Source organism: Aythya fuligula, chromosome 15 (assembly GCF_009819795.1).
Source record: "Aythya fuligula isolate bAytFul2 chromosome 15, bAytFul2.pri, whole genome shotgun sequence".
Lineage (NCBI taxonomy): Eukaryota > Metazoa > Chordata > Aves > Anseriformes > Anatidae > Aythya > Aythya fuligula.
In genome coordinates this window covers 15,761,101-15,774,637 of record NC_045573.1, presented here as the reverse complement: position 1 = coordinate 15,774,637, position 13,537 = coordinate 15,761,101, and the positions used below count along the sequence as shown (strand labels likewise).

General features: G+C 39.9%; 1 protein-coding gene across 1 annotated transcript in view; it reads left to right on the top strand.

Annotated features, from left to right (window-relative positions):
- USP7 (ubiquitin specific peptidase 7) overlaps positions 1 to 13,537 on the top strand; it is a 72,128-nt gene that overhangs the window by 21,364 nt on the left and 37,227 nt on the right. The window contains exon 2 of the mRNA XM_032197372.1: positions 9,722 to 9,826. Within this exon, the coding sequence (XP_032053263.1) occupies positions 9,722 to 9,826 (105 nt within the window). The remainder of the gene's footprint in view (positions 1 to 9,721; positions 9,827 to 13,537) is intronic.

Sequence of the window (13,537 nt, the reverse complement as noted above, 5' to 3'; positions counted from 1 at the left end):
ATCTGCCAGACCAAGTCTGTAGGTGACTTGGCTTGTGGTTATAGCTGCTATGCTGTAATAGTTACCTTTAAAACAGGTTTAGTAGTTGCATAATTAGGCTAAGAGGAGTCATTTCTTGTGAGCACAATTGATTTAGACTCCTTCACAGCTCAGCACAAAAGCCTAGATTTAGAGTTGCTTGTGTTCTCCAATGAGAAAGAAATACCATTAACTCCATTTTCTTTCTTTCTCACATAACAGTATTTAAGGTTGTTCTCCGGAGTCTGGTTTGTTTGCCTTTCCTTTTTACTAGGCTGCTCTCAGAACTACTGAGAGCCTGTAACAAGCACATCAGATTTCTGTGGTCCTGCCCTGTGTCCTGCCCCATTTTTCTGCATGTTGCAGTGTGTAAAGAAGAGATGGAACACAATCAGTGCTAGCAAACCTGTGATGGTAAAGGAAGACCACTAAAAGCACTTCTGAGTCATGGGAAGAAGTGCCGATGGTGTTGGATCTCAGGTGTGAAGTCTCCGATGTGCATAGACTGCACTTCGTCTAGCGTGGAGTGATCTGTTAATGGTGTGGTGGTGGTGTTTTTTCTAAACAGACCCTGGGCAAGAAATTACTGATAGTCCTACTTACAGACAAGGTATGAGGCTAAAAGTGGTCCACGTCGTGTCATCCCCCCATCCCGTGTGCTAGTGTCACTGCAGTGCAAAATCTGTATTATCCACTAATGCTCTCTGCTGGAAAATTGGGTTTGCTTTTAAACTCTAACATGGGCAGACGAACTATGTTTTCAGTTTCAGAAAATCATGTCAGTATTATGACAAAATCAGACTTCCTGTGCCCATGCTACCTCTCCATGCTGCCACTGGTGTCAGGAAAGCTCAGTGTATGCCCAGACAGTGTTTAGCAGTGAGCAGCACAATTAGTGATTCCTGTAAGCACAAATGCATCCTCAATGAGTATTTCAGAAATTAAAGTGATGGCTAATGATGTTTTAACTAGGTTACAAAAGTAACTACACAAAATCATCCTACCTTCCAGAGCTCGTTGTACAAGTACTGTATATAATCATACTAACCCTCATTTTAAGAAAGGGTAAAGTAATATTCTTTATTATTGTTACAAGTGCAAAGGTTTTTTGTTGCTCTAAGTTTGTAGCAAGAATTCAGCCATGGTATTTTGCTTTAATAACCCAGAACTTTAGAATCTGAGAAGTGTACTCAGCCAAGATGATACAGAGGTGAGTTCTGGGTATGTATGTAGCTGACTGACAGGTCAAAATTAGGCTGGCTCAGGTGGTGGAGCTGTATGCTTTTCTAAACTTGAAAGAGAAGTTTATCAGGCTAAAGGGAGCATAATCATGAGCCCCATAATGTGTTCATAGTACTACCCAAATAAGCTTATTTAATTATTAATTTGTATCTCTTTAAAACACAAAGAATGTGATCACAGCACTGCGGCATGCTGAGTGTAGCGTCACAGGTAAACAGAAGTGCTCCGTGATGCTTGGACTGCCCTGGCTTCAGTTGAGAATGCATCATTTTCCCTATGTTAGAAGTTCACTTTTCTTTAAGTAGGTTTTCAGCCCTTCTAGTGATGATTGCCGAAGAGATTAGTGTTTGTTGTTGCAAGAGATAAGTCAATTAATTAGTCAGTAGAGCAGTAAAACATGAAGAGGGGTGTGATACTGGAAAAACACATTGTTTAGGGTGTGTTCAGTAGGTTGGGATCAAGTGCCTTGTCTTCAGCAAAAATGTAATCATGCTATCATCTCTGGAATGTGCAGAGACAAGACTTAACGAGTTAGGATGGTTGCTTCTCTAGCCGTGCTCCTCTAGATGCGTGAACAGAAGGCAGTGAAAGTCCAGTGGTTGTTGCAATAATAGGTCGTGATACTTCTGATGTTTCAGCCTTTCCGTGTCGTGAAAGAAAATTATTTGTCTTGTCAACTGTTCTGTTTACTGTTTTGAGTACTACATAGGAGCCAGAAGCAGTCGTCTTTCCTTTTTCTTCCGGGTCCAGTAGTTTTCTGCACATGTAACCTAAGCTAGCAAAGCTCAGCAGACTAATAAAACAAACTATGGAGTGATTCTCAGCAGACTTTCTCTTGCCCAGATGACTGCTGAGGAGCTTGTGGCACTGTGGAAGGGGTAAAAACAGGTTAGTGAGAGGTTGGCATCTTTCAGAGAAATATCACTGTATTGAAGAAAAAAGTCACGCTGGTATTGTTGCGTACCCCAAGTTATTAAACACTTCGAGCTTTAAAAGTGTGTGAAAATTTTCTTAAAATACGTTGAGAAAGCAATCTGTAGAAACTGCTCCAGCAGAAGTATAAAGTTGTAAATATGTTGGATAATTATAGGTGTGTTGCTAGTGTCCAAGCTGAACTCTGGTTCATGCAGTCTTTCATTTGACACTGAATTATTCATAAAGCGATGAGTTAAACTGCTGAAAGCTGGCAGTAATTTAGTCACTGCTTGGTTTAGTAAATTTGGGGAGGTGTGGTGACTTCTTAAATGGCAGCTTTTGATCCACTGAATAATTGTATTGATAATACCTTAAATGATTTATATATGTCTATAAAAAAATTAGTCGCCTTTTTAAGGCTTCAGCATACTGATAAGCATTTTACAAAACAAAATGTTATCTCTAAATATAAGCAATTTGCTGCAGCAACTCATTTATCTGCCTAATTCAGGGAATCGCTTCTATGTAGGCTGTTTGTTCTCAGCTACTTTTCTATTCGTGAAGTTCCATTGTACCTCCCTTTTACTTTCAAGTAATGATAGCTTTCTTAGTAGGATGACGTTTCAGATATTATTTACCACAGTATGTCTCTCATGCACGTTTGGTGTTCAGAAGTTTCTTAGGGGAGTAATTCTGGTTTATCTGAGGATGTAACAATCCTGTAACTTACTAAGATCATACCTTTTTGGATTCATTAGGTACACTGACATGCCATAAAAACACTCTTGCCGTCCTGTATTTTGTCAAAATGTTCTCTTTAACAGGCAGATGTAATGATAGGAATACAAGACAACAGCAATATAATGATTGATCAGTGTAATAAGCGGTGGCTACAGCATTACTGTCTGTCTAGTCATTGTTAAATGTTCTGTAGGCATGGCAGGGATGAGTCTGCTTCCAGGAAGTTTTCCCATCCCAATAATGTTTTCTTCATTTACTGTCTTGCGTAGCATCGTTTCTGACTGTGGGGGATTTGCAATTCAGTCAATAGTGCAATAATTATTTGTTTCAGATGACAGCTACAGGGCAAGAGACTTCTGTATAACTCTATTTTTTTTAAAGAACTAACATTGGCTACTTGTTCTCTCTTTAGTGAATAAATGTCTTTTCTATTTTCTTTCTACTAAATTCGCTAAGGCAAATTTTGAAAGCACCAAGGACCATTAAACAATGGCTCCCTCCCTCACTACACGTCATTTCTCCTCCTGTGACCACAACACATTTTGTTTCTTCACGTGCGAGCTCACCTCTTGCCTTCTGATGCTTCTCCTTAGGTTTTACTTAGTGTCCTTTATAGCTTTCTAGTTTAAGGGCTTGCACACAGTACCGTTTGACAATGAATCAAGTAATGAAAAAGGGAAGGAAAAATATAAAAATTAAAAGAAAATGGGGGGGGGGGGGGGCACAAATTGCCCACCATATTGCTAATATGAAAACTCTTTGCTGTAATTGCATGATTTTTTTTACAAGTCATGGAAACATCTGTAGCAGCAACAATCTATACCTTCACATCAGTCTTCAGGATCTTACTGATATAGCTACTTTTTTTCCTTCCTCCTCTACCTGGCCGACTTGAGTTCCATCTCTTTATTCCATCTTTTGAAAATGTTTGGGGGTGGCACCTGCTTTATTTTTTGGATGCCTTTTGAAAGGCAGTCAAAGTATGGAAATTGGTTGTTGCATTTTCACGTTTTCATTACAGCAACCTCAGAGTGCCTTAAAAAATGGAGCTGTAGCACACTTTTTGCTTAATTTGCTTTCTCCTGAGTCCCTTTGTGCAGGTAAGAAGTAGTGCTTGTACGCTAACTGCAGGTAGGGATTAGAGGCCAAATATTTTCTCTCACATCTGAAAGACTGAATTCTTCCAGAGCAAGCTGGTCGCTTTCTTCCATCCAAGGAATATTTTATAAATCTTTTCTTTGAACAGTTCTAGTTGTTCAAAGATTGGGTGTTGTAAGTTAAGTTTCTTGAGATCACGCAACTTGTTTGTTTGTGTCTGCTGTGTGTTTAACCCCCTGCCTCCTGGGAGTGGTGCCTGGTACTCTGCCTTCACAGCAGGGCTTTCCAGGCTCCTGGGGAGCAGGTCACTGGAAACCCACAGACTTTTTTGTAAACTTCTAGTGTAATTGTATAAAACCCGGTTCCACTGACTCAGTAGACTTCCTGCACACCACTTACGGTTTGGGGAATCTTTGCTGCAGAGGGCTGTGAAGTAGCCTGTCTGCACAATCGTTTCCCATGGAAGGTGGATATTTATTCTTTCATCTTCTCCACATTGTTGGAAGTTTCTTGTTTGCTTTCAAGAAGTAATATTCTTTAAGGTTATTGGAATGGGTCTCATCAGTGTCTAGTAGAGGTCAGTGTGGTGGCAGAAGACACGATTATTTAAAATAGCACTTAAAATCACTGAGCTCTGTTTCAGGATGATTTCTAGCAATGGTGTGGCTTTTGTTTGTTTTTGTTTTTCAGCTGTGTGGTATTATCAATGTGGTAGTGGTATTTTGAATCATGTACTCCCTAATGCATTTTAATATAGCTACTTTAAAAAATCCTGTAAAGATACCGTATTTCCCTAAATTGAAAAGGACTTGTGATAAGCACTGTGGACCAGCAGTTCAGCAAAGCTGCCTCAGAAAGTCCTTTTCCAACTTCAAGTGGTCCAATGAATTCTGGCACTGAGATGGAAAGTTGGCCTAAGCTTTTATGTTCAGCACGTGGTTGATACCCTCTGATGCTGGTGTAATCTGACTGCTGCAAGACTGATTTCACTAATTTTTAAGTGAGATTTGCATAGTCCGTGTTTTTAAAAAGGTATTAAAAGGCATTTTAAAGTCTTCCGTGAAGTAACAAAGGCTGAGATTCTGGAACACTCAGCAGTGGGGGAGAAAGGCTGGTCTTTTCACTGTTCTCCCCATAAAGGCAGAATCCTGCATCTTGAAGCATCGCAGGGCAGCTCCTGAGGCTGCTGCCAGTAGCAAGCAGCCGTAGGACTTTCCTTTGCCTTGTAAACGCCGGAGCTTCTTGCTTGTCCTTTCTGGAGTAGTCGTGGAGGTTCTGCATGGAGGTCTGTATGAACCGTAGAGACACGGGGAAGTCAATGCTGGTGGTTGCCATCATGAGGCAACCATACATGATAAACCATAAGTTTTTAGTGTCACTGCTATTCCAAAACTGTGGTCTGTTTAACCTCAAAAGGAAACAGAATTTTTTCATAACCTGCTACGGAGACTGCTTCAGTTTCTTCTCTCTCGCTGCCAGATCCAAAAGCTAATGAGAAGCACTGTAATCTTTCAAAATGTGAGTACTTGGTATCACACGAGTCATGACTGAAACCTGTGAGGTTAGTAGCTCGCTGCTGTCAGCCTTAAACTATGGCAGAATACTGCTATCAGATAACTGCTGCCATAGCGGGGTCAGTCTGTGGCTTTTGCTTACCTGTGACTGGAAGCACGTTTGCTGCTGAGCTACCTATCCTGTATCTTGGAGATGCATGAAATTCTCCATGTTTTTCAGTACAAATATAACAGGCCTCATATTGTTTCAGAGGCCACATTATCTTGACAAAATCTTTTTTTGCTTTCTCATAAACAGGAAAAAAATACAACATTCTTTGAGTTTTCTTTCCCTGTAGATTTGAATCATTGTGAACAGTAAAACAATAGAGCAATACATCTTACAGTGACACTGAGTTCATCCTACTAAACCAGCTGAATCCATCTGAAGAGCTTTCTTGAGTCCAGGCTTTCTCAATCATTTTGCTATTTTCATTCTGATTACTTAACATTGTGAGTATTTACCTATGTTGATGTTGAGGTCACTGTCCATAATGAGGAGATTTTAAAAAATGCTTTCCGTCAGAGCTGGCATCCTTGGGCATAATTGTAGCTCCAGAGAATTCTGACTTTCGAATAACCACTTTGCTTTCAGGCTTTCATCTGAACTCTTTAGTGATAGACTTCGTTAATGAGTGATGAGTACACAGTAATTTGATGCACAGTAATTCGTGTATGATCCAGTAACTTATCTGTGTAAGGTGACTTGCTTCTCATCACTTTCCTAAACTGTACTGTCATGTCCCACTGTCTTTCTGGTTGCATACGCCAGTTTCTTAGACTTGATTCACTTCAACATTTGTGATCTTTCAGAAAATAAGCAAAAGCTGTTTTGCTCAAACTTGCTAGTATCTGAAGTGTGTCTTTTCAGATGCTAACAGAACCTCCAAACTGCTGAAACCCTCTTCGAACATCCGGAGCTGTTTTGTTTCTTAGTAGTGCAGTAGCATGAATAGATAGAAAACTGCGTACAACCCTCAATGTTTGACTTGTCATCACTGTTTGTCGTGTCCTACATTCTTTTTTCTAATAATACAATATCTAAACAGTTGTAAGTGTTGCATTTTAGGAGATAGAAAACGAGTGTTCTTTACTGACACTGTCTAAAGTATTGGAGGCTACAGTAATTTAGTATTTTGTAGTACTGTATTTCAGGAGTTGAAGACACTCCTTATTCATAAGGCCATTTTATGCTTTGTTGTACTACCTTCTTCATTTATGTGGTTTATGTTAAATTTTGGTTGATTATTTTGTGCCTTTATTTCAAGGATACAATTACAACTGTTTGTTCTGGTCTAGGAACTGACGGGTGACATGACTTGGGTGGTGTTGACCCAATGTGGTTTAAGCTGTGCTGAAGACAGCAGTGTGTTCGGGAGGAAGGCCTTCCTGACCTGTGTGGACAGGTGTTTTTTCTTCATCCAGCCTTGTACAATGCTAAGAACTCTTTGGCTTGAGGCTAAGAAAAGTTTTGGTTTTTGGTGGTGTGGTTTTTTTTGTTGTTTTTTTGTTTGTTTGTTTGTTTGTTTTTTGTTTTTTGTTTTTTTTAAATTAAATCTTGGTGCAATTTGACATTTCTTTCCTCTTAAGGACAACAGAGAAAGACATCAATACTTCAATGCTTGGTTCAAAAACACATGTTGTCATACTGCTTGCTAGCAAATCTCTTAAACAAGGTCTATGTTTGCTTTGTGCAAAGCATTTACAGTAATTGTTGAGTTTTATTAGAAATCATAAACTTCCTTTATTCACAGCAGCCGAAAACATTTGTTACTATTATCTGTCTTCTCTATCTTAAGGCTGTGTTACAAAATGTGTGTCAATATCTGTCAGGAGAAGCAGCAGCAGCATGCATTGTGATTCAGTTTATCTTATCACTAAGTAGTATCTCTCAGAAGCTGCATCTCTTGTATCTTTTCAGTTGATTGCTTTTGCTGTGATAGCTTGTGTTTTCTCCCTGCACGCTGCTCCCAGGCGTGCGGATCGTAGAGCGGTATCTCACAGACAGCTCTAGAGTTGGCTAAGGATGGATATTTCCCAATAAAACATGATTTCAACATTTAAATTCTCTGCGAGAAAAATAGTTTGTTGGTGAAGAACCAGCTATTCCTCAACGGTTTGCTTCAATTTGTTTCTGGATATGAAGTTAGCTTGATGGCAACTTTGATACTGGGCTTTGATTGTTCCAGTTCGGTGTGTGAGCAGCAGTATGGCTGCGAGCAGGCTGGGTGCTCCCAGGGAGGAGAAGTGACCCAGAGGATGGATGGCTTCCTTCTTAGGCTTGTTCTGTGCTGTTAAACAAAAAAGAAAAAAAAAAAAAAAGAAAAAAGGAAAAAAAAAAAAAAAAGGCAGCAAGCTGTGGAAATAAACTTAGTGATCTGTACTTTTTACTCTCCTTTTTGTCACCCTCTTCTTGAATTGCAGCAGTTTAAACCTCTCCCTCCCTGATTCTGTTGTAGTTGGGTTCTTTTTATTTGAACTTTCTGTGCTGTAGCATTGCTGGTATTGATGCCTACCAGGATGGGCTTCTTTAATCTTCTGCAAACCTCTGTCTAGTGCAACCCAGACTTTGCTTCATAACTGATCCTGCTATCATCCTTCTCAGGAGAGGTGAGGAAGGCACACACTTTAGTCTGGGCACTGCATGCTGTGCGTCTGCAGCATTTAAATAGCACTCACGCCTCGGTGAGATGTGCTGTAACCCACCAGGCCTCTGATAGTCAGGGGTCAGTGTCACAGTTTATGGTCGTTTGTGTCTGGTCCAGGAACAAACCTCAGGTGGGTTTCTGCTGATGCCCAAGGCAGAGGCTGTTTGTTCTGGGGGTTTCCTCGCAGAGCTGCTGCTGCAGTAACACCAGGGTAGGAACGCCTGTCGTTTGCATCTCTTTCCTTCTGTACTGTGAACTGCAAGAAGGCAGCAACACCCAACGTGATGGGAGGATTGAGGCAGCCCAATGCTACCTTGCTTCTCACTGAGCTGGCAGCAGCTTTGGCCTCAGCTCTGGCTTCTCAGGACGTCCAGGGTCGGTGAGCATCGTGCAGTGAGTGCACGTTCTTCTAGTCGCTCCTCTGGCACGAAACGGGCAAAGGGAGAGCAGTGTGTGGAGGAGGGGCCCGAGTGACCTGTCCCCTGTCCCAATCCCCCCAAACGCCCAGTCCCCAGCCCCGCTCCTCCTCTGGGCACTGGGGGCTGTGGGTGCCTGGGCCAAGCGGGTACTGCTGTCCAAGGTGCTGACGGGGCGCGGGGAGGCGCCGGGTGGCCGCTGACTGGGGGCTGCCCACGGGCTTCTTCCTCTGGGGTCATGTGTGCCCATGGGCTGGCAGCAAAGGAGGGCCGAGTTTTGATTCCGTAATGGGAAAGCGTTTGTTCAAGAATGTATATGGAGGAAAAGCACATGGCAGTAACTGTGCTGAAGTGATCAGTCAGCTTCTGGTGCAGAGCAGTGCAGCAAAGTGGTGTTCTGTTGTTGGGTTCATCGGGAAGATGCTGAAGCAATTCATCTCTGAAACTCTGTTCTATGATTCACAGAGTTGTTTCACATCTCCTGTTTTAGTGGCATTTACATGTTTAAAATGGTTATCATAGCAAAACTTAGTAGCAATAGTGGCTAGAAACTGCAAAATCTTACCTCTAAGATGATCCTGAGAGGGGAAAGGATTTTCCTTCCAAAGTTTTCCAAGTAAGATTTAAAAACACAACTTTAATTAAAAGTTTAGTTTTCCTTTAAAAAGCAGTGGCACTGAAGAAGACTTGAAGTAGATTGTTAATGTACATGTCTGATGTTAGAAGTATATCTATAAAAAGGTGGAATGGCAGGAAAAAAAGCCATTTAAAGGTTCATTTTTTTTTTTTTTACAAGACATGATTAAGAAATACTGAGTGTAATGCCATTTGCAAGTTTAAGAATCAAGTTGTTTTTTATATTTGTGTTCTGTATTAACATGGACTTTTTGCTCAATCCTTAAGTGTCTATCTCTTTGAGGAATTTTACAGTTAGATGCATACCTGTGCAATAGTTGCACTACAGCTTCAGTGGATACTGCTCTGCAGGAAAAAGCATGCCTTTTGTGTCTTGTCTATCTCGTAAACATTGCTGGAGATAGAAATGTTAATACAGCTGAATAATATACATATTTTTATTTTTCTGTGTTAGCTGGAGATGCAGATGATCCTCCAAGAATTACTCAAAATCCTGTCATTAATGGGAATGTAGCAATGGCTGATGGACATAACAACACCGAAGAAGACATGGAAGATGGTATGTAAATATTTGATGAAAACATGCAGCTTGCTTATTTCTTTATTTTTAGGAGTTTAAGAACAAAATGCTCCATGTCTTGTGTGTCCTCTAAACTACAGCTCACTAGAAAATTAAAGCCTCAGTAGTTATTGCTTTTTTTCTGTTTAGGTGTTCTTATGACCTAGCTATACAGTAGGATTAGGCATCTGAGGGTTTGTTACTTGTTTTTCTTTTTTCATTTAAAAATTGCAGGAAGTGATACTGTTTGTTGTTATATTTTGTGATATATTCCTTTAAACACACTGCAGCTGGTGCTTTGCTGAATTGTAATTTTGTCAGTTATGCAATCCCTTCAGGACGTTTAGAGTTCTTATCTGTCCTATGCTGTTGTCAGGTGGCAGCTGTGATCAGTTATGATCAGTCACTGCTAACTATTCGTCTGAGGAACACTTCTCCCCCCAACTCTCATGTACTTTCATTTGTGATTTGCAAGGGAACGAGTCTGTACTACTGCCCTGTTAATGAAAGGGGAAAGCAGTTAGGTTTTTAATTTTTGTTTGGCTTGCTAAATAAAAATTAAGGTGTAAACTTTCTTTCTACTATAAGTAGATATGTATAGCCTTACTTAAAGAAAGATAACACATTTTTAATTCACTTAAATCTGTTATATCTAGTGAAGAAAGTATGTAATACTATTTCTTATCATAAGATATTAGGAGGAGAAACTGCTCCTGTTTCAAAGAACTAAAAATTAAACTGGGGGAAAGGAGACAAAATCTGAATGGGACCTGTTTCTCTCTGATTCTCTGTCCCATGCTGTCTTGTGAGAGTTAGGAAGTCTTACGTACTCAAAGACATGCTGAAATATTTGTGGATAGTGTTTTGTGTTTTTTGTTTGAGGAAAAAAAACACAAATTGAGTGTAAAGGGCAAAAAAAGTGCTTGCTGTCATGTGTTCAAGGAACCCAATAGCAGATGGAATGCTGATAAAAAACGGTAGTGTTCCATGAACAGAATATGGTTTAAATTCAAGACAGAAACATCTCATGGTTGACTTGCCTCTCTAACACTGGCAAAGATAAAGCTTCCTAAGATCAGATTATTGCAAAAAAGTAAACATGTCTGTTTAGCTTATGTTTTTGTTGTTGTTTTTGTTGATTGTCATTCAAGGGGGCCTTTGATTTCTCAAATCGGGAATTCAAGAGTAATTAACCAAGACTAAAAGAGATTTTTTTTTTTGTCTTGATCAAAACCAAGTTACCTGCTGTTAAAAGATGTTATGCATCTTTTTTTGGGTCCTGGTATTTGGGTAGCAAGAGGAGATCAAGTGGATTGACTGGCAAGGATGGCTCTGAATTTCATGCTCCTGGTAAAAGTGTTTATAGCTAGAAGACCTGATAGCAGTGAACCAGTGTAGCCAGTAGCTAATATTATTGGTCAGTTATTACAAAAAATTTTCCAGATGTTTGACCGCATATACTTGCACAAATTAAGCAAAAGGAAGTTAAGCTGCTGAAGCAGCTACTGAAGCCCAGGCTGCATCAAAGATGGCAAGTAATCAGCTATGCACCTCTCTTCATTCAGAATGACGTTGACTTTTTAATCAAAAAGCTACAGTAACAAAGTTGTCATCTACCAAATATTTGAGTTATCTCAGACAATCAGTGTGCTGCTGTAGGAAAAGAAGTATCTGAAAGCATTCAGCAAAAGGCTTGTGAAAGCTTCTGTGTTTGTGGCAGTACTAATGTCGTGGTGGACTTCAAGTTTGGTCAAGAGCTTTGGTCCATTCTGCTGTGGGACACCTTTCAGGGGTAAAATGTGATGATTTAGCACTACTCTGGTATTTCTTGACTATCATGTTTGATTAAGGAGTGTCTGGATACATCTTGGTGTTATGATACTTCTACATTGACACAGATAGAAAGTAGGGTTATTGCAAAACGTAATTGCAAAAACATTCCTGAAGACTTGCATCACATAAGTGAATGATGCCCTTTCCAAGCCTTGTAAACCAGATTAGTTGCTTGTTGTTGCATTACTTACACATCAGTGCAATTGCTGCCTTGCTGTTTGTTCCTAGGCTATCCTGGTTTGCAGCATGGTGTATATGCGTAATGGACAGCGTGGGAGATTCACAAGATAGGAAAAATGCAGGGAGGAGGCACTGGCCTCTTTAAACATGCTGTTTTCCACTGCTGTTTTTTGTAGCAGTGAGACTAATCTGAGCTGAAAAGCAATGCTTGAAGAGAATTCAGACACTGCTTCAGTAAGAATATTCACAAGTGAGTTAAATGGTTTCTGCAACAGTGAAAAGCAGGATAAAATGTTGATGCTGCTTACTGGATCATAGAGACCAACTTTCTAGTGAATTTCTGAGTTCAGGAAACTTTTAAGGTGATTTTTTCCTCATGCTTAGACCACAAAAAAAAAAAAAAAGACTGATAAAGTGGGAAAAGTGCAGCTTTCATCCCTTTTGCTAGGTAGCTCTCTGTTGGCATTGTAACATGTGATTGGGGCAGCAGTGGACCGCCAACTGGACTTTCAGACAGAGCTGTATTCTTACAAGGGGTTTGACTGTAACCTGGTGTTGCCCTGTATGATGTCTTGGCAATTAAAAAGAACCAGCTGAAGGAGTGTGCCATGCTTTGTACAGACAAGGACTCCATGAACCAAGCCTTGTGAGGTGGAATAGCAGTTTTGCAAATATATGTATACATTTGCAAATAATAAAAAGGGGGCTCTGATCAAATTTGTTTTGGAAGTGCATCAGCATTCCAATCAGTAAATAGAATAAATTCCCTCTGAAGCTGAGGTTCAGGCAGAAGGTCTCTAGCAAAATAAACTCACAGCATTGAAATTACCCACTGAGTCTCATTTTGGTGAAGAATTACGGAGGCTAGGAGGGTTTCAGAAGCATAAGTCTTAGCCATATGCTAGTATTGCATGCTGTATTTGGATCACTATTGAAATATTCAGAGAATATCCAGTCAATTTCTCCATTAATAATTCACATTCAAAATATTTTAATGAGCCCAGTGTACTTTAAAGGTAGCAACATCTACTAAGAGAAAAATCTGCTTTTCTCAAAGGTAAAAATACTTAAACATGTACAAAGTCTTGAAACGCATCATGTTCTGTATTTGGATCTCTGATTTGAAGGATCTTTGTTGTATCACGATGTTATGCGTGACATTCATCTCACTGGTGACCAAACCTTTTCCACCTACCAAACACAATCCATTGCATGGAATTTCAGCAGGCATTGTTAGCTGGGTCTGTTCTTTTTGTCTTGTGTTTAAGTTCATGTGTCATATTTATATTTCAATGATTTATGAAAGCCTTACTTGCCAGTCACTAAGAAATTATCCTGCTGCCAGTTGCAGCCTTTTATTAGAAGTTGTTGGATATGTTTGTGGTGTTGAATAAAGGTTTTGCTTATGTGCTCAATATATTAATCAGACTTAGCATTTAGAAATTTCTTTTAAATACAATTCTTGTTTTTAATCAATTGCACTTGTTAAAAATGTGGACTTTCTGGAAGGAAAATAAGGTTGTTGTTTTTAGGGATTGTTTGTATTCATAAAGAAACTTCTATTTTAGGGTTGACCTTTGCTGCGAGGTTGAATTTCTGTGGAGTGGTTTCTAGTGATTGTTCAAATATTCTACCGAGAAGAGTGCCCTTCCCTGGTGAGGTCTCACACACAGGCTTTCCTGAAAAGAATCAAGAAAT